Source organism: Balearica regulorum, chromosome 26, assembly GCF_011004875.1.
Source record: "Balearica regulorum gibbericeps isolate bBalReg1 chromosome 26, bBalReg1.pri, whole genome shotgun sequence".
In the NCBI taxonomy this organism is placed as follows: domain Eukaryota; kingdom Metazoa; phylum Chordata; class Aves; order Gruiformes; family Gruidae; genus Balearica; species Balearica regulorum.
The window spans coordinates 2,057,348-2,077,270 of NC_046209.1; the positions used below are offsets into that span (position 1 = coordinate 2,057,348).

Below are 19,923 nucleotides of genomic sequence, written 5' to 3' on the forward strand. Positions count from 1 at the left end.
CAACAGCCGCTTGGGGCAAAGCAGCCCCGGCCGGGTGATTTCACGGTGCCTCCACCTGCCACGCTCACCATGGGCACTCGTGCTCAGTCACCCGTGTGTTCACGCCAGCCGGCACAGCGTTTGCACGGTGGGCACTGGGAATTTACTCTTTGATCTAAAAGAGCCCAACTTTGGCGACCTTCTGGGCATGCTGCCTGTTTGATTCAGTTTCTGAAGACTAACTCCCCGCTTTGTAGCTAACGATGGCAAGAAAGACTGCGCTAAGTAGCTCACCGGGTTTCTGCAGACCTGACCCCTGCCTGCTGCTCCCAGCCGTAGGGCACGGGGAACAGTGCACAACTTACACCAACACAAGAAAAACCAGAGTGGAGCAAAGCACCTATTGATGAACAGTTAGCAAGAGAAGGGGCTCAGGAAGACCAAGGCTGCGGTGTGGAAAATAAAGGAATAGAACAAATTTTGCCAACACAACATCAAGGAAGTACACGGGATCGGCTGTAGGGTCAGATCAGCTGTAAAGACCCGATCGGGGATAGCAGAGCCTGCCCACTCACCCTGCCTCTCAGGGCACACTGTGACCAGGTCACCGTTGGTGCCAAAAGGATGCCACGCTCCCTACGCGTGGAATAAAAAGAGACTGAAAATGCCTTTGGTCTCCGGCAGCCTCCCCCCAAGCCCCTACTTCTACAGAAAAGCCAGCGGTGAAGCGGGCAGCCCAGGTCCAGCCCTGCAGGGCTCCAGGCTGGTAATTCCGCACAGCAGCTCAGGCTCGTTCCAGCCAGGAACCAAGAGCAAGCAGCAGTGACGCAGCAGGGATGGGTGTCCTAACTTCCCGGGAAAGCGCACTTGTCACAGTGACCTTAATCATTTGAGCAGAAGCTTGGCCCTACTGAAGACCTGCCAGATTTCTTATCTTTATTTCCCAATCTGCCATCCCTGAGTGTACGTGATGTGCCTTACACCACGCACTCCCCAGGAGCAGCCCCAGCTCCACGGGTCTGCAAAGCGCTTGCGCACTTTGATTTTTCTCAGAATGAACCCTTACTGAATTTACCGTTTCAAATGTTTTTATTGAAAGCCAAGTTCTTGACTCTACGTTGTTAAGAAAAGGTAACAAAAGAGAAGCACACACCAAGTATTTGGACCAAGGGAAAACAAATGCAAAGGAAACCAAACCAGCTGACCTCACTGTTTTCTGTAAGATGCTTGGAAGGAAAGGGAGCTAGAGCAGTCAGTCAGCCTATGAAAACGCACAGTAAGACCACTCTTTCCAAAAATTCAGTGATTAAAACTAAGGAACAAATGAGTTTTATTTTATTTACAGACTGAATAAAGAAAACTTGTAGTTGTAGAGGGGTTTCTTATGACAACAAAATCCAAATGGCCTTTGATAAACTGTTTGAAGGCTTGGTTCTTCATCACCCCACTCCACAGAAAGCGTTAGCAAGTCTCTTGTTTTGCTAGGAAGCTGGGGGTGAACTTAGTGTTCAAGAAACCAAGAGGCTGTTGCCTCTGAAGTTGGAACAAACTCGCCCTGTGCCCCTCCAGCCTTGCAGCTGTGCTCCATGCACCCATCCGCACCTTGTCTTCCACAGGGTAGAGGTAAAACGACGAGGCACTGGTTTTGCAATGTCAGTTGAAGGTCAGACTGTAATTCTGGCTTCACGACAGCAACAGAACCCAGTTCTTCTGGGAACAATAGCCTGACTGAATGATAGCCCCCAATAGCTGGGCCAGAAAGAGTCCCTTGTTGTACTTGCAATTAAAAAAACCAAAACACAAAACCAAAAAACCCCCAGAGCAGCAGAAGCTGCATGATCTGAATAATGGAGAATCTGCCGTTCAGCAGAAAATGCATTCCTTGTAACATGGCACCGAGCTAAACACGAATGGAGTCCCTGAACTATTCCTATTGGTATCTTTGGTGCTACCCTTCCGCTGTCAGCAGGGCACCGCGTGAAGATCTCTGCTCTCACCTGCTCTCTTCTCCTCTGAATTCCACCCAGGCCTTGTTACGACACAGTTGTCATGACACTCGAGTGTGCGGTGAGTGGGCTCACAGGCCTTTCTTCTGGGTGAAAGATGGCATTGTGACTTCAATAAGTTTTACAATATTAGCAAATAAGAGAATGATAATGCAGTTTCATAACATTTCACAGTAAAATTACAACTGTTTTGAAAATACATTGTCCCAAAAACATTCTCAGTAGTAAGGTCGTCGTGGATTGTTCTGTGGGGAATAACAAGAGAAAATTAATCAAAATTGCTGTCTTCACAGAACAATGAGCGTCTGAGCTTAATTATCTGAAAAAGCCACTGAAACGTGACATTTCTGACAGTGAAACCTGAGGTTCTCCCATCAAAAATTACAAATGTAGCTTTCTAAATGTACTGGCACACTGAATGTAACAGAGGCAGATGCAAACTTACAAGCCTTTTGCAGCCAGGAAAAGTTATTCCAAATAACCCACGGATTCATGGATGACCCATCTGCTTCCTTTGTGCGCAGCGTTTATACTTTGTACGTACCAGATAAAGTTAAAAACAGGGGCTTTTGTATGGAAAAAAATCATAGCAAGGAAAACCGCGCATCCATGGATGTTTTGGTAGGGATAATTTGATTCGTGTCTGGTTTCAGGACCACCTTACCAATGGATTTGGTCGGAAGCGGTAGGCGAGCATCATTCGTTTACGGAATGCTTCGTACTCATCATCCTCCTTGGTTAGCTCAGCGGGACGATCGATGCCAAAACCAGCTCCATCCACAGCAGTAGTTCCCCTGTTCGGAAAGAAGGAACAAAGTCTCCGAGGTAAGCAGATGTGACAGGTCACCTTCCTCCTCATCAGAAATACCTGCTCAGAGCTCAAGCATCAGGGAGCACTGGGCATCAGCAGAGTGTGCTGCATCAAGACAGACAGCTAACACCGAGCAGCTTATTGCATTTGCCACATTTCTACGTTGCCCTTCCAAGTCAATGACGCTTGCTATCATTAGATGGAAGCCGTCAACATATATTTGCTTAACCTTTTACGGCTGGAACAGAAATACCGTCCACGCTTCGGATGCCTCCCTACCGAATGCTCCTCTGACTGACGGACTAACCTCTGGCAACCAAATGCGTTGATTTGTACCTCGCTGATTGGAGGTAGGCAGAACTGTTAAACAATGTGCCTGTCTCCCACTCCTTCACTCCAGAACAGTCCAAGAGTGAAAGCAATTCCTTTCCATCTGCAGTAGCACCTTCTTTTCCCTTCTGAGAAGATCAGAGATGGTAGAGCCCAAGCAAAATCACAACCCTTGTTCGACCCTGTGATGGGCAGAAACTGCCTTCCTTCTGCCGTGTGCATGCCCCGCTGTTTTGATTACAGCGATCTTTTATTGCAGGACTTCTTTGAACCAGTAAGCACATTGCCAGAGAGATCTTCTTGCTAAGGAGAAGTGCTTTGTAGAGATACTTTCTATTGTGCAGTAAACAAACAACTGTTATTTCTAAAAGGATCTAATGCTAAAAAACAATTCGGAGTATTTCCTATCCCCAGTATTTGGTTCTGAAGTTCAGCATATGTTACCAACAGATGATCCACCTAAAGAGAGATGCTCATCTATTTTTGGATAGAACTCTCATAAAGCTTTATTATATACAAAGTGTGATCAAATCAGAAAACTTCTGCGCAAAAGAGTGACGTCAAGACAGTTGCACGATCACACACAAAGCATCTTTCAAACACCGGTCTAGCAGCAGCATACGCTGGTCATTGCCTTCAGCCACGGTACCCTAGGGACTAGGTAGCGGGCACCAATGGTGCTTCAGATGCAAAAGGCATGTTCTTTAACACTTAAATAAATCGATGACTTTAAAGACATGACTTAATCCTCACGTGCCCTGGGAGAGGCGAGGTGCAGAAAAGTGTTAGCATCTTCATTTTATAGATGGGGAAACCAGGGAGAAGGCACCTCTTGGAAGAACGCACTATGCAAACTGAGATCGGAAACAAAACGCTCTTGGTTCAGATCATACCTCCTGCCTGAGATAAAGTAACAAACCCAGGCCTTAGGGGGCCCAAAAGAAATCAGAAATGATTCTTCTCCTTTGCTGCGAGGATTCCATATTCTGGTCAAGTGATGAATTGCAGTCACATTCATTGCAGCTGCTTCCAGTAGGCTGGGGCAGGAGCATCAATTACCGGCCCAAGAGGAAAGGACTAAATCAATAGTAGAAGAACTCTGCTTACTTGCTGACTGGGTTTTTAATCCCCTGTCCATCCGAGCCAAGTCCCTCGCCTTCCTTCCAGCCCATCTTCATTAGCATTTGATAACCTATGTTTTCCACAGTCAGTTTGAACTCTTTGTATTCAGAATAATCTGGCTCACGTCCTTCCTGCGGAGACACAAAAGGTAGCGTTGGTTATTTTTTATATGCGTCTATCTTTGTGGGTTAGAGGAGGGGAAAACCAGCTTCAGCTACTCAAAGTGAAGATGGTTCTGGCAAACAATTAATAACTTGTACGATTTCTTGGGATTCCAGTTCTGCACCACTATAGAGAAGAAAACAGGTAAATGATAAAGCGCTGCGCAGCCCTGTAACATAATCTGCAAGAAGCAGTGAATGCTACTGTGAGATTAAGCTGAGAAATATTTAGCTCCTGAATTTAAAGTTGCTCACTGGATCAAGCTTCAGATACAGTTCTTATTTAAGCCGGGATCTCCAGGGAACGTTAGACCCCACGCTGGTTGCATGAAAACATTACGAAGGATGCGCCAGCATCAAGAAGTTCTACAATTTAGGAAAAATTGGCAGGTATTGAAGTGCTTTGCATAAGCTTTTTTGCAGGCTTTATATTTTCACTTTACTGCAATCATTTGGATAAAAATTCAAATTTTCCTTGCTTGGCATCAGCAACCACTTATTGGAAACAGGAACAGCAGACAAACAGTGGGTAGTCACAGAGGCTTGTCTATAATTTCAGCTAACCCCCAAATACCATCCCAATGGTCTGTTTTCTAATTTGCTACAGCCGTTTCTCTGCAAAGAGCAAAAAAACTAACCCCTTGTTTCCTCCAGAAGTAACAGAGCTCCCAGGGGAAGGGCAGAAGTACCTCAAGGCTGCAAGGTAGCTAACTGCTGTGAAAGAGGGCTAAGCATGCTTGAGATCTTTCCCTCACTGCTACGGGACTAGTCTGAAGCACTGCCACTGCCCTGTGAAGTCTCTGCTATTTCACCTTCAGTGCCTTGAACGTCTCCATGAATTTCTCCAGCTCGTCAGGTGGAAGAAAGTCTCCGATGAAATGTTTCCCTCTGCCCATCTGGGTCAGCTGCTCAGCCCACTCTGCCCAAGACACAGAGGAGAGAAAACAGCAATAATGCAGCATTCTTTGACTTGGAATTTCAGAGGGTTTGCGAAGCATAAAGCCTCACAGTAAGACGGTTATTATCTCCACTCAACAGGCAGGGAAGCCACAGCACAGACCAGTGAAAAGTGACCCTGCAACTCCCACGCCAACAAGGCGATCTCAGACATCTCCCTCTGGAGGCCTTTGTACAACCGCGGAGCAAGAAGTTTGCACGGCAGCTCCCTACACACCTCGCGTCTTGTCCATCTCCATGCGTCGAAGCTGGTGCTCCCACGTTCCCAGCTCACTGTCCACCTCTTCGTCGCTGTCATAGCCATGTTGGTGCTGCTGAATTGCCTTTTCCCACATCATCTGCATCTCCTGCATGGCTCGCTTGTGCTTCATGATCATATCGTACATCTGCTGCATCTAGGGGAAGAGATGCAACAGCGCGCTCGATAAGACAACCCGTTCACAGGCAGCAGAGTCTGCCACAGAGGCACGCAGAGCTCTGCGGCAGAGCCCTCACCCGCCCCAGCTGCCGTACATAATACGGGTTATGACAACTACAAATCCCAACGGGCAGTGCTGTTGCTTGATCTGATCCGCTCGTTTCTCACATCAAACAGGAGCATAATGTGCTGGTTCCTCTGACAGAGGCACTTCGATATTAATACTGAGGACTGCTGCCATCTGATCAGCCCTACGCAGTTTAAACACCATCCTCACCTTCTGGCAAAAGCCATTTCTGCTCTCGTCCCCGCAAAGCTTGCAAGTATCTACTCACCTTCTGCCCACCACTGAAGTAATACATAACCAGCTGCAGATGTGACACAACAGACCTTATAGATTTTGGGTTTTAGTTCAGTAGGACAGCAATTGGCTGGCTTAATTCATATTCCCCAAAGTCCTCTAATATTTCTGCTGACTGCAGCATCACATGATTCTCAGGCATTCAGCACAAATCCTAGAGATTTATTTGTGGGCCATTGGGAAAGTTTCTTTGCTATCTCCACCTCCATTTTCCCATCTAACCCTGCCATGCTGCAACACAATATGCTGGTGGACAAATTAATTTGGAAATCATTTCAGGGCATTACCTCCTGCTGCTCCTTCAGCTGTTTCTTCTGGGCTTCGGAGAGTTCCGTCACACCCACCAAACCAACCGGTTTCCCTTTTTCATAACCAAGACCCTTGAGGTCCTGAACTGTAATAAGCACATGTTAAAAGACTTTCAAAAATTTGAGACAGCTGTTGAGACCAGCGAAACCACCTCTCAAGATCCCCACATGAAGTTTTACACTCATTTCACGGTTCCAGCATTGAGACACTTAACTGAAGAACAACAGCCTGGTAGGACTTAGGAACCACAGGAGCAGGAAAGCCACCGGGCCGCACCTCCTTCGCCAGCCAGCTCGGAGTATTCCCTCATCCTGGTCCAAGGCTCTGCCCTATCGTGTGAGCAGACTCGCCAACTGCCTCTCACATCCTCAGAGGTCACACTGCATGGCAATCTGCTACACCACGCTTTAAAAATCGCTCGTCCTTAAGATTAATTCTCCTCATAAGGCTTTCTCGTGAACCCCAGCCATTGCAAAGAGTGATACTTAATTATTCAGAATTGAGTCACAAGCAGATCTGAGCCTGTCAGCATATTGTCCAATCTGTGCACGTAAGTGTCTGCTGATTACTATGTAAACAGCAACTTCATTCAAAATGAAAAGCAAATGACCACATTAGAATAAAGACATGAGCATTATGCTGCTTTTGGAAGTTGCTGTTCCCCAAGGAGATTTTAGTTTCTAATCTACAGGCTCAAGAAGAGCATTGCCAGGGATGTCGCCCCTGCTTTCAAAGAGGCAGCACTTTAAGTATCTGCTTGACAGTCCCATCGATGTATCCTCCTTTTTCTGCAGCATCCCCTTTTGGAAGCTCTTCCTTTGGAATGATTTTTGCTGTCATATCAGATAAGCCCTGAAATTAGACATTAACATTATCTGGGCAGGGCACCTACTGATTTAAAACGACCATACGGCACTCTGAGTTCAAAGGGCAAGTTAAAGGAAAGAGAGAGGGGGAAAAAAAAATCCAACCAGGAAGCCTATTTGTAATTGCTACACCATGAAACAGAGTAATAGAAACATTGCTGGGGATGAAAAAAAAAAAAGAAAAAAAAAAAGGAGATTTACAATGGAGATTGCCTTGCAAACTTGGTTCACATGTATCTAACAGGGCTGGCTGCTCCCCTCTAAAGCAGCTAAGCTTTAGAGCTAAGAACCCAATAGTTAAATATTTAAAGGATTAGAAGACGATGTACAACTGCACTTGAAAGCGCGTTGCATTTTTCAATACAAGGAAAAGAATTTCTTCCTAATGACGGCAAAAACCTCCATTTGAATGTAAGTCCAGACTACAGTTAAATGATGCTTCATTAATTATTCATTATCTATTAATTATGAAGCCTGATAATAATAGGATCATTGTTCATGACACCAAATGTCTACACAGCATGCTAATTAGGCCCCAGGGGTCATCTTCTCCCTTCCTCTTACTCGCACTCAGGGCAATTGATCTGAACACTTATCTCCCCTCCTTTCCCACATGCTTTTGGCTGAGCACACCATGATTGGGAAGTGGCTTCCTTAACTCCAAGCCTCCCAAGGAGAACACCAACCAGCACATCCACCTTCCATTGCACAGCTACAGCCTCTGCACATTCGCACCAGTGCCAGCAGTCAACTCTGCAGGAAGACTTATGTAAAACACTGCAAGAGGTTTTCCAAGAGGAGGAAAGCAAGAAGCCGTGTTATGCTAGGTTTGGTGCTAGGATACGCACTTTCAGTTCCTGAGAAATAAGAACAAATAGAAAAATAAACCTACCTATTATTGATAAACAGCCCCATTTCTGTCTCGCTGAGATTTGGAAACAGCTATAGTGAACACACTATGTGTGTTCCATGTAAAGAAGGATCTGGCCCCAAATGTTATGTGAGACTGGGGCACTTCAGCATCATCCCTAGTCAAAGATTCACCTCCTGTCTCAGGGCATGGGAAAGCTTTCTCTGAATGCACTGAGGAAGACTCTCTGCCCTTCACAGAGGTCAGCAGCTCTTTGGCTTAGTTCTGAATTGCATAAACACTCAGGCTAAGAGCCAGGCATGGCTCTAGAGGCCCCACGAGCTGGTGGCTTGCCAGCATATATAACCACCTTAAAGGAGAAAGGTGAGAGCGTAGCATCTTCTTTTACTTCCCAGAAAGCATACGCCACTGCTCCTTCTTGTGCTAAAGCTACATCTGGTTTGTCTGACTGCTCTGGTACCTTGCAGGCTTGATGCTGAGATGATGCTAAAAGAGTCACTGCAGAAATTTAGCTCTGGGGGATACTTGGCCCAAAGTATTACGATATAGGAAAAGTTGACAGAAAAAGCAAAGCTCCACCCCAAGCCCACATGTGAAGATAGAAAAGTCTATTCATAAATAAGATCAGCCAATGCATTTGCATAGAAATAGAAAAGGTTTCTAAGTTCCTTACACCAGTCTAGCACTAGGCAAAAGATAAGGAGTTGCTTCTCAGTCTCATGTTCAGCAGCCCTGGGAAAAATACACTTTTTTCTCCTTGAATGACATCAGCTTTGCCTACAGGGTTAATGGTGCAGTCTATCTGCAGCATTGGCAGAAGACTACCTGAAGGTTTATCCCTTTCCCACATGCCCAAAGAGGAGCCTGTTACAAGAGAAGTGAATGTCCTTTAAGGACAGCAGGAGAAATCCCAATACAGAAGTGCCTGATTTTTTGCTTCATAGTCTGAAGATCTTACTCAATTAAAACTAATCAGACCCAAACCAATCCAATATTAGGTTTCAGAAAACTCTAATGACAGCCTGTAATTTCCCATTAGTCCACAGAGTTCACTAATCACAATATCTCTGTTCAGCTTTTCAGATGTATTAGTCCCTGCAGTACATATGCAGTTAAGCATTTCAATATCAATACATTTAGGAGGAGCCTTCCTTCTGTCCAAAAGGACTCTACTTTCTCCTCTCCCCGCTACTGATTTATTACTAAGAGTAGACAGGAAAAGAACCAGAACAGTCCTCCACTAAATCCAAAACAATTGCTGAGGATAAAAGATTAAGACATAGCTATTTAGGTACCAAAGCGTACTGTGCAACTCTAACCTTCCACAGGACCAGGGGTGTAATTTAGAATTCTCTTCACCTGTCAGGTTGAAGATGTTAATTCTAAAAACGGATTAGTCCATCTGAACCGATAAAAAAAACCCCTTCCCCCTGCAGAGCATTAACAGCGCATTAACGGTTGATTTGTTATGCCTGGCAAATTGCTGTCCTTTTCTTCTACTTGACACAAAGCCCTGCAGAAAGTGAGCACAAACACAACAAGCATGTCCCTGTCTAATTAAGGGGAGGCTAAAAGAGCTAGGGGAGCTTTCAGCAGGAAGCATGCTGGAATGAGCACATGGATACCCTTGCAGCCCTCCTCTGCAGCAGGAGGTATTAAGATGGAATCAGATGCCTGTTTTGATAGCGCCTGCCCAGCTTCATCATTGAAGCTTTGTTACTGTCTGCAAGGAAAAAAAAAAATTAGAGTCAGGAAAGACTCTCACATCTGATTTCTGCCTTACTATGAGCAGTAATTCAAGGTCAAATGCTGAAGCCGTCTACGTTGGTATCTTGTCCTGTACGTATGAGATGTATAGCCAAGACCCTATAAGGCTGCGATTAGAAGACAGAATTACTTAGGAACATCTCTTCATCTACATTTGAAGTGCTAGATTAGGAGACAGAGTCCTTCCTTCCAGACCTCCACAGAACCAACAGACACTACAGCACATATAGCCAACCCTGTATATTACCCAAGCCTAACAATCTAAGCTATTAACGGGTCAAGCCATGATCTCCTCAAAAACCCAGCCAAAGCAGAAGACCCACTGACTTGCTGGAGCAATGAATTGTACAGGCTGGTCATGTGGTGAAAGTTTTCTGTGGTCTCACCCTGCAATTCAGAAAATCATGGCTTGTTTTCTATTACTTGTCCCACTTCATCTGTTCTGCTATTGCTTTCTGGAAAAAGTCCTTCCTGAGACAGGTACTTATTACTTTTGCTGTGACGCTAGCCTCATACTATTAATTTTCTCAGTTTGCCAACACCAACTGCTTTATCTTACGTCTTCTTTTTCTCCTTTTCACATCCTTTCCCCCATACCACACTAATTGGGCAAAGGATTCAAAGATGCCGTCTTAAATGTCTGCATTCACCTGTTATCCTTGAGTGACTCAATTTTTGTATGCATCTCTAACTGCCTGGCTAATTACTTATCTGCACATGCACAGATGGGTCAGAGTTTAACCTCCAAGAGCTCACTAGAAGTGCCTCGACTGGAAGAATTATCTTCCAGAACTGAAAGAGCTGCACCCCCCAGGTGAACTTGGCAGGTGAAGTAACAGGAGCACGAGCCTCAACGCTGGATGAGGAGTGTGAACCCCATCTGCAATCAAATGAACTGAAATGGGTATAAATTGGAACTGGAAGTTATACTTGCATCAGCCAGCACTTGGGGAAACAGCTAGTCCCATTTAGCCTTCTGATCAGTTAGAGTGAGACAGAAGTGCTGCCCAGGGATTTTATCCTACCATGGGGAATAAGCACAGTTCAGCCTTTGATATTTGTTTTCTGACAGACTCTCTTCCTGAAGTGAAATAGCCCTAAATAGTGTAGAGGCTGAGGCTGTAATGAGCTATAGCACAGCAGGGTTTTAGAGATAGATAAGATCCAGTCCCTGGTGTCTGTGAGATAAAGTGGTTTATCTGGGTTTCCACACAGGGGAGAGTTAGCTGCTAGACCTAGCTGAAAGATAGGGGGCTCGCAACCAAGGAGATTACAACAAGAGATAGACTCGCTGGGTTTTCTGTTTACAAAGCCAGCTGGGCTAAGGCAGAACGCACCCCCCAGGAAAAACGGTTATTCAACACAATATACGAACCCACTAACCTGAAAGAGGGGAGGGAGAATCCAGCTGTTGGACGAGCTGTGGGAGCGGTAGTTCAACCTTGTCCTCCTCGGGCCCCCACCTGCTCTTCCGCTTCTTTTTAGTAGTGCCTGTAGCAGCAGCTGTAGTTGTTGTTGCAGCAGCGGTTGTAGCTGTCTGATCAGGTGGAGTTGTAGAGGATGACGGTGAAGGTGAGGGCAAGGGCAAAGGAACGGGCAAGGGCAAAGGCGAGGGCACGGGCAAGGACATGGGCATGGGCAAAGGTGAGGGAACAGGCAAGGGCAAAGGTAAGGGCAAAGGTAAAGGTGAGGGCACAGGCAAGGGCAAAGATGGTAAGCACAAAGGTGATGGTGATGCCTCAGGACTGGTCTTCCTTTTCAGACTGGACTCTCCAGGCAAGGGGGCACACACAGTGCTGGTTTTGGCCCTACGGAACTCCTCCAGTTTCTGCCGGTAATACTTGTAGCCTTTGCTGTTTGGTTCATATAAAAACCTATGAAGAAAGAAAGAAAAAAAAAAGGAGGAAAGTTTAGATGTAAGTCATATGCAGGGGTTGGACACAGCACGGTTTGGTCAGGGCTTTTCTTTCCTGCAATGCTCTTGCACAAGTAGCCTTTCCACACACTTCCTTGCTCTCCAGCACCATCCTGTGTGTATGTGTGTGCAATGCAGGGCTCCGTGCACCCTTGCAAGGTAGGCTGCAAGCCTTTGGGATCAGGAAATGTATTTCCCATTCATGAGCAAACCACAGCTATTTTTTGTTGCCAAATAAACACACAGTACTAAAAAGGATGACGGTACATTTGTGGAAATGCAAGGTCCTCCCCCAGAATTCACCTGTCTTCTAGAACACGTTTGGAAAAACTGCAAGGGCTCCATAACATGTTGGGTTTCAGTTCACAGAAGAAAACAAACATTCAGGTCTTACCAGTGGGAACGCCAAACCACTGCCTAAAGGAACTGCTCCCAAGCTCTCTATTCAAGCTAAAAGCGTTGACATTACCAGTCTGCTTAATTACACCATGACTACTCCTTCTGTTCCCTCATACACAAAAAACCATTGCTTTATTTGCTACCCCTTCCAGAAATAGGCATCTCTGACCTTTTGGGTAAAATAAAACTCCTCAGTCTGTGGGAAGAACATGAACAATCCTCAATCTAGCAGCTACGCAAAATAAAAAAAGTAAAAATCAATACAGTCATGTTTCTTACAAACACGTTATGTTTTTGGGCTCACTCCAGTTTAAATACTTCACAGAGAAAACTTGTCTATTCTTAACTTCTCTACCATCTTCCCTTTTTAGAGGAGCAGTTTAATAATTGATATAACCTCTCGTCAGGATAGTGCCTGCTCCCACAAGAAAACATAAGAGATGACAAACCTTTCCGATCTACTGCTTCACAACATGCACAGGCAAACACAAACAGCTCTCTGACGTATTTTAAAATTCATTAAATGTGGTCCTGCATCCCTCCATTTGAATAACAGCACTGTGGATTGCTTCAGGACCAAGCAGAGGGCAGGACGGGGCCCTGCCTGTGGCAAACCCGATGAAATCCCAACAGAGGAGATGATGTTTAACTTGACCGTGCTCAGGTGGGATCACAGTGGTGTTTTAAAGTAAATAATAAAACAGCTCAGGTATTAGCACATCTATAATGTGCTAATGTGTAATGTAATTCACAACACAAGGGGCGTACCCCTGAGGGCCAGAAGGCAGCCAATAAAATGCCAAAATATCAGCAACAAAATAAGGCTCGCCGAGCCCCACTTCACTTCCAGAGAACACACCAAATTGTTTGTAAGAACAGAAAAATATAACACGGATGAGACCAAAGGGAGGCATTAAGCAGCTGTCAGTGAGCACTGAAGAGAACAATTCACATCTGAAAGACTGAAAAAGATATTCCAAAGGGGAACCTAATGGTGAAAGAGTGCTACCTGTATGTTAGTGAAGATGCTGCGTAAAGAGCAACCCAGAAATTAATTGGACAGCAGCGGTATGAGCAGTGGATGGGGGCCCACACCAACACGCAGCTATAGGGGAAAGTATAAAGGTTAGAATTATACTAGTACATTGCAACAGAAAGCAGGTGAGATGGGGTGGAAGTCATAAATTTTGGGGAAAGCAAATCAATTTCTCTTTCTATGCCTTGCTTTAAACTGTGAAGCTTGAGAACATAAAAGTATCATTGCAAGGTAAGTACACTGTCCTTATAACTTCAGACTCATCGCAAGCTTGTCCATTATTTCCCCTTAAAAAATCAGAGACCCACTGTACACTCAGCAGCAGGTTTCTTCCTTTACCTGAAAGCATGGTTCTCTCGGTTGTTCTGCAAGGCAATAGCTTCCACCTCGGGACCCCCGTCTGCTATGAACCTGGCCAGTTTCTCAGCAGAGTTCTTTGTCTCTTCGTCGTCTGGGGGTGAAACTTTAAGCAGGCTGTCAGTACTGGGCCCAACTCACACAAGCAACAGTCAAAGCCTATCTGTTCTAAGAACCCCAAGAGCAGAATAAGGGCAAAAGGTCGAGTTTAATTTTTAGAAATATTACACATCAACAGTCATAGAGTTTATATCACAAAAACATGATATCGTATAAGGTTGTACAACAACTTTGTCACCAGAGGAGTGCCTGTTCACACATCAGCTTCCCCTGTGCCAGGAGCCAGATGAGAGCAGATTAACAGACAAACCAGCTTTTGTCTTCAAAGATGGACACTTGTTTCTCTGCTGCAGAGGAAGTCTGTTTCCTTCTCATATTAGGCACTTTTCGATAGTGCTACACCTCAGCACTTGCAATTATCTCTAGTTGGCTTTGTCACTGACATCCCCAGGAGCAATGGGAAGGCCTTAGAAAAAGCGGCAAACTAATACCGCTCTGTAATCCCACTTGCACCTACTGTCACTACATATCTGCTGGCCGTTTTAGGGGAGGGTTGTAGGACAGGGGAAATTCTCCACCAAGCAGCCCCAATCCTCACCTGGAAGAAATGGCTACTGCAGCCTTAGTCCAAAGGCACAGAGAAGGCTCTGATCATTAATATTTCAAGCATATTTGATGCTTATAAGGAGCGAGGCAAATACATTATTTAGCCACGACAGCCTTATATGACATTTGCTACCTGCACAGTGTCAGTATTCCAGTGTGCTGGCACAGGACCAGGAGGCAGAAGACATGATTATAAGCCACGGACAAGTCATAACCTTTCCTTGCTTCAATATTCCACACCGGTAAAGTATGGATAATACTGCTTAGCTTCCAAACTTGTATCATTTAGCTGATAGTGGTAACAAGCTCTTTTAGCCTACAGTCTATTAAACCCTGATTTGTTTGAGCTGTTAACTCATCAGTATGACAGCTAAATTGCATTAATACTCCTTTCCATGGCAAAGGAAGCTGACACAGAGAGGCCGAATGATTTGCCAGGGTTGCACGCAGGCCTGAAACAGAGGCTGTGGACCAGAAGTGATCAACGCCTGGCCCCCAGACCACGCTTCATCACTAAGTAATTTCTGTCTCTTAACACAGCTGACCAGATTCCACTGCTCATGCTACCTGTCCGTTGGCAGATCACCCATTTCTGCTGTTTTCTCACCTGAAAACACAGCCCCTTACTTGCAAGGGGCTTTGTGTCCCAAGCAGAAAATAAAAGCTTTGGATAAGGAAATGGCAGCAGAAATGAGGATTATGTTCAGCAAACCAACCAACCATTTTCATTTACAACAAATCAAATAAGATGATGTGAGAGAAAGCACTTTTCCTAAATGTATCTTCAGGGCTGAAACACTTTCCAGAACACACACGATGGAGAATTGTTTTAGTTCACTTTAAGGATTTTGGAGAAATGCAAGGGAAATCTCTTTCAAGAGCCCTTTACATAGAGCATGGTACAGCATGCTGTGGGCTTGGGAAACAACCATTTGGCGCAATAGTTTGACACCATTGTGGTGATGTTTGATCACCATCATTTTGAAGTTTTATTTACAGGCAGCAGATTAACAGCCAAATACCCACTCCAACTGTTTCCAGAACAGACCTAACAAGCAGTTACAGAGAGCGAAGAAGTCAAATTGAACTTATGCAATTCATATTCTCCAGATCCCAGCCTCAATTACCTTTCTGAGAAGAGGATGCGTGAGAACTTTGATTCTCTTTTCTTATCTCTGCCACTTTCTTTCTGTAGTAAAGGAATTCTCTGCTGTTCTTATCATGCAAAAACCTAGGGTGGAGATGGAGGAAAAAAGGGCAAAAAATACACATTAGCAACAACTATACATAAACACTGACACTTTGGGATATAAACAGCTCAAAACCAAAAAAATACAAAACAGATAAATTACTCAGAATGCACTTAAAATGAGGATTGCAAAGCCTTCAGCATATATAAACACACAGAGCTTTAATCTAAGGACTTGTATCCAAATTTTTTGTGTCACTTGAAGGGAAATAAGTAACAGTCTCTTCTGATATGGGAGGGAATCCTCTGTCCACAGCCACGCAGCGTATCAGTGGCAGAGGAGACAAACAGTCCCGAGATCCAGTCCGGTATCCCCATACACTAGGCGTTGTACAGGCAGCCAGACTTCCCAGGCTGTAGTCCTAACTCTAGCACCATCGCAGTATCACTCTCTGCCTCAGTTTCCTCTGCTGTAAAACAATTACTCACAACAAAGCTCAAATCCACCAAACGATAATTAAACCACACACATCCACGAGAACTATATACACAAGGCTCATGTGGGGTTTTCTCCTACAAAGAGACAACGTTCTGCTTTGGAAGACAAGAGTTATCACCACACTTACGAAAAAGCTGGGTTATCCTTGTAGTCTTCCATAGCGACCTTCTCTAATTCTGGTCCCCCTTCAGCCACGAACCTAGCCAGCTTTTCCACCACTTGTCGGGTCTCCGCATCCTCTGGGGGTAAAACTTTAAGCAGGCTGTCAGTACTGGGGTTCAACTCACACACCAAACAGGCAACAGGTACATTACTTCTAAGAACCACGGCGGCAGACAAAAGTAGAATGGGAATGGGAAGAAAAAGGATGAAATGGGGGATCCAGTCTTACACAGCTGTACAAATTACAATCCCTAGGTTACTGTCAGCCTCTGCACTCCCCTAGTAGGAAGTTAATATTTTGTCTAGATTTTTCCTACAAGGAAAAGCCTAACATTTCAATCACCACACTTTAGGGTGCAACTTCAATCGTGACATAATTTGCTTCTGACAATTCTACTCCACACAAAACACATGATGGGGAGGAACAGGAATTTGGCTTGTTTTTCTAACCAGCACATTACTCACTAAAGATTACAGATTCCTGTTCCCAAGACATCGCTCTGTACCCAGATAGCAGAGACAGATTGTGTAGCTGGAGCATATAGTTCTCCCTACTGGCACATGCCCATGTCTCAACCCTCACTTGGAGGGAATCCCACCAGAGATAAGAGGCAAGCTCAGTCTCCAAGAAACTCTATTTTAGAGAGGAACCTACTAACACTGACAGTGACTACAGAGCTAATGCAGGACACGTTCAACAGGAACTAAGCACAGGCATTTGTCTACGCAATATTTTGGGTAGGGCGCTGAACAAAGAGCACACAGGAGTAGAGTTGTCCACACTGATCTAGACTAGATTCGAACTCATGATCTTTAAATTAAGGTTCCATATTCTGCCAGTGGCTACTTCTCACATTCCTGCAGCGCATTTCATGCTTAAGTTCAGGCTGGCTAATATTATGCTTTTATAAATCCCACCAGAAATAGCTAGATATCGTTTTGTAAACATATAATGAAGTAAATTGTGACACAAAGCTTAGCGTGACTTATTTAGCAACTCAAATCTAATTTTATACTTGATTAATACGCACGCATGAAAATCATATTATTAAGAAAACTGCCTTCTGGCTTCCTAGCCTAGATTATCCAGAGAAACTTGGTTACTTAAGTGTTGCAATATTTAACTTACAATTTTTCCCTCTAGGCAGCCACACCCAAACTGAGGACTTTTCATTTCCTATCATTTAAAAAACCCTAAAACTTCATTTCAAATGCAAGCATTGTATCTATATATGTTCTAGAGAACTCAGCACTAGCCGTAATTAATTGTACAAAATTGTACAAAATTCTTATGATTAGCAAACAATCAAGCTCCATTAAGAGAACGTATTTCTTCTCAGGTTATTTTTCACAGAGACTGGTCAAGCACTTGCCTTGATAACTCAAGAGAAAACAAATCTCCCTAGGCACAAACCAGACCTGGGCTAACTACGGCAAGCGACCCATCTCCCATACCGAGTTCAGGCTGGATCACTAATACCCAACAGCTTTCAGCCCTCGGGTTTTCTGCTGAAGCTGGCTTTGGAGGAGTCTGCCGGCATTAACCCGCATTTCTATTTCATGATGCAGAAGTCTGCACATAGGAACTGTGCTAAGAATATGAATTCATAACATAAAGAAAAAAACCCCAACCCTCCACTGGGGAAAATTCTTGAGGGTATCCTGAACTCAACTCCTATCTCTAGGGTAAGCGGACCGGCACCCCAAAACAAACAATGCAGTATGAGGGGTCATTTACCTTTAATTTCCAACCACTGCTCATAATCTTCCTCCTCATCTTCATCTGGCGACTGAAACACACTGAGGCGGTTAACGACTGGGGTCTGTTTGGAATGGGAGTAGTTCTTCGCTTGGTGCAGCATACTGCTCAGGACCTGACCAGGGCGCTTCCCAAACAGCACAGGTTTCTTCCCAACATTTGATGCAGAAGTGTTTGCCGAGTTACTAGTAGAACTTGGGGGAGGTTCTTAGAAAAAAATGAGGGGAAAATAATTCCTGTGCATCCTTACTGTTTTCACCTCAGAAGGTTACAAATAACAACTCAGGCAGTAATACAGCTGCAACAGGCCGTTATTTTCAGAGTAAGTTAAAAACGCTGACTGGTGAAAGCTGCGCAACAAAACAAAAGCTGTGATGATTTTTACGTGAGATTCGAGTTAGAAGAGAGATGCTTGTCTTTACAGCACGTAAAGAGGAAAAGAGGGCAAACCTCCCTATCAAAGAAAGACTTTAATCCGAATTTAAAGGGGTCATCACTGCTTTAAAACTTACTCATACTGGTAACAGCTTATAGCAGGGTGTCTAAAGTGAACATACATGGAGGCAGCTCACACAAAGCTGGCATCACCAGGAGAAGGAAGGCCTCCTGTTGCTCAGAAGTCGACCTACCAGTACTTGACTTTTCCTTCTGCAGCTTGAGAAACTGCTGGAGGAAACTGCCATCATTAACAAACTTGTTGGAAACACAGGCTTCATTGTCAGTACCGTCATCTCTGAACAGAAAAAGAAAAGCAGGTGATGGTACTCATCATCCTCCCCAGCTCCCTTCACATGCATTTATTTCAAACAGGAAACAAGACAAATGCTAATGACTACTAACCTTTCTCATCTAACTTTGAAAAACGCACCTAAAGACCATGCAGCTTGCTGTTTACAGCATTTACCCACGCTTCAGTTGGAAGCAGGGTAGCGTAAGAGAGCAAGTAGAAATCCTGCTTCAAGAATCCTGGGCAAGCATTTAGCTGGAGAACTGTGCTAACACATAGTCACAACTGTAAGAAAGCTAACAAACAGGAAGCTAAAAGTGTAGTAATAGCCCATTAAAAATATACGATTTGCTGCTAGCACAAATCTATTCACAAGAGTATTTGAAAAATCTGACTAGATCAATTAAAGTGCAAGTATCCTAATCCAACCTTTATTCAACTATTAGCTTCAATGTTCTTAGCACTTGCCCCCAAGGACCAGAGCTTTGCAAAGCTTGTCTCTTTGGTTTCGTTTGACACACACGCCTGTTTTCTGCCCGTGAATCTCCCATCTAAAAGCACCATAATTCGCACATACTCTCCAAACAGAGGTAGCTGTTGTATGCTCAGGTAATTCTGCCTCGCTTGCTGCTCCAACCTGGCCTCAATTTCTCTCTTTTTTTGCGCTATCAACTCCTCTTGGTGAAGAATATTCACGTTCGTCTTGGCTGATTTAGACTGCGCGACCCCAAACCACCGGCTCGCTTTTCCTACGGGAAAAGGGGGAGAAATGAAAATTAACGTCTGCGGCCTTCAGGGCCTCCCCGAGCCACCCCCACCGGGGGGATGATGCCACGGCCCGGCCGCACACACCCCCACCGCCCCCCACTCCCACCAGCGTCTCTTTCCTCACACAGCGGCGAGGAGGCCGCCGAGCCCGGTACGCCGCCGCCGCCACCCCCACAGAGTAGCCGGCTGCCAGGCCGCGGGGCCGAAAGCAGGCCGAGAAAGGGTGTCTGCGGGCCGGGGACGAGCGGGGCAAGGCACAGGGGCTCGGCAGGACCGGCCGTACCTGGCGCATCCCTGGGGTTGTCCATTTTGGAGCTCCCGTCCCACGATGCACCGCGGCGGGCGGGGCGCGCGGCGCGCGGCGCCGGCTCTGCCGCAAAGGACTCTGGGAGATGTAGTCCTAAGGACGCCTCCGCCTCCCTCCCCGCGCCTCCCGCGGCAGCGAGACCGGTCAGGGAGCCGAACCGACTCGCTGCGGGGGGGGGTTC

At 45.3% G+C, this 19,923-nt stretch overlaps 1 protein-coding gene across 2 annotated transcripts; it reads right to left on the reverse strand.

Moving 5' to 3' along the window:
• Window positions 1-1,292: 1,292 nt before the first annotated feature.
• SUGP1 (SURP and G-patch domain containing 1) lies at window positions 1,293-19,788 on the reverse strand. Of its 2 annotated transcripts, none has more exons than XM_075736257.1 (14): window positions 19,719-19,788; window positions 19,245-19,416; window positions 18,570-18,673; window positions 17,920-18,147; window positions 16,147-16,270; window positions 15,459-15,562; window positions 13,648-13,771; window positions 11,342-11,832; window positions 6,433-6,539; window positions 5,584-5,761; window positions 5,222-5,328; window positions 4,234-4,379; window positions 2,650-2,779; window positions 1,293-2,230 (listed from the first exon to the last, which is right to left on the reverse strand). In XM_075736257.1, the coding sequence occupies exons 1-14, from the start codon at window positions 19,741-19,743 to the stop codon at window positions 2,204-2,206; spliced, it is 2,067 nt and encodes a 688-aa protein (XP_075592372.1). In that variant the 5' UTR covers window positions 19,744-19,788; the 3' UTR covers window positions 1,293-2,203. The 2 variants fall into 2 exon arrangements, with proteins under 2 accessions (XP_075592372.1, XP_075592371.1); XM_075736256.1 differs by having other exon boundaries at window positions 16,147-16,258; window positions 19,719-19,764.
• Window positions 19,789-19,923: the final 135 nt, after the last annotated feature.

What these genes read in the sequence shown, in the direction of transcription:
- SUGP1 (XM_075736257.1), bottom strand. Translation starts at nt 19,743, where the DNA reads ATGGACAACCCCAGGGATGCGCCAG. An exon ending in AAGGATAACCCAGCTTTTTC is followed by an intron (nt 15,563 to 16,146) that starts GTAAGTGTGGTG and finishes TCTCCACCCTAG; the next exon opens with GTTTTTGCATGATAAGAACA. An exon ending in CGCATCCTCTTCTCAGAAAG is followed by an intron (nt 13,772 to 15,458) that starts GTAATTGAGGCT and finishes GCCTGCTTAAAG; the next exon opens with TTTCACCCCCAGACGACGAA.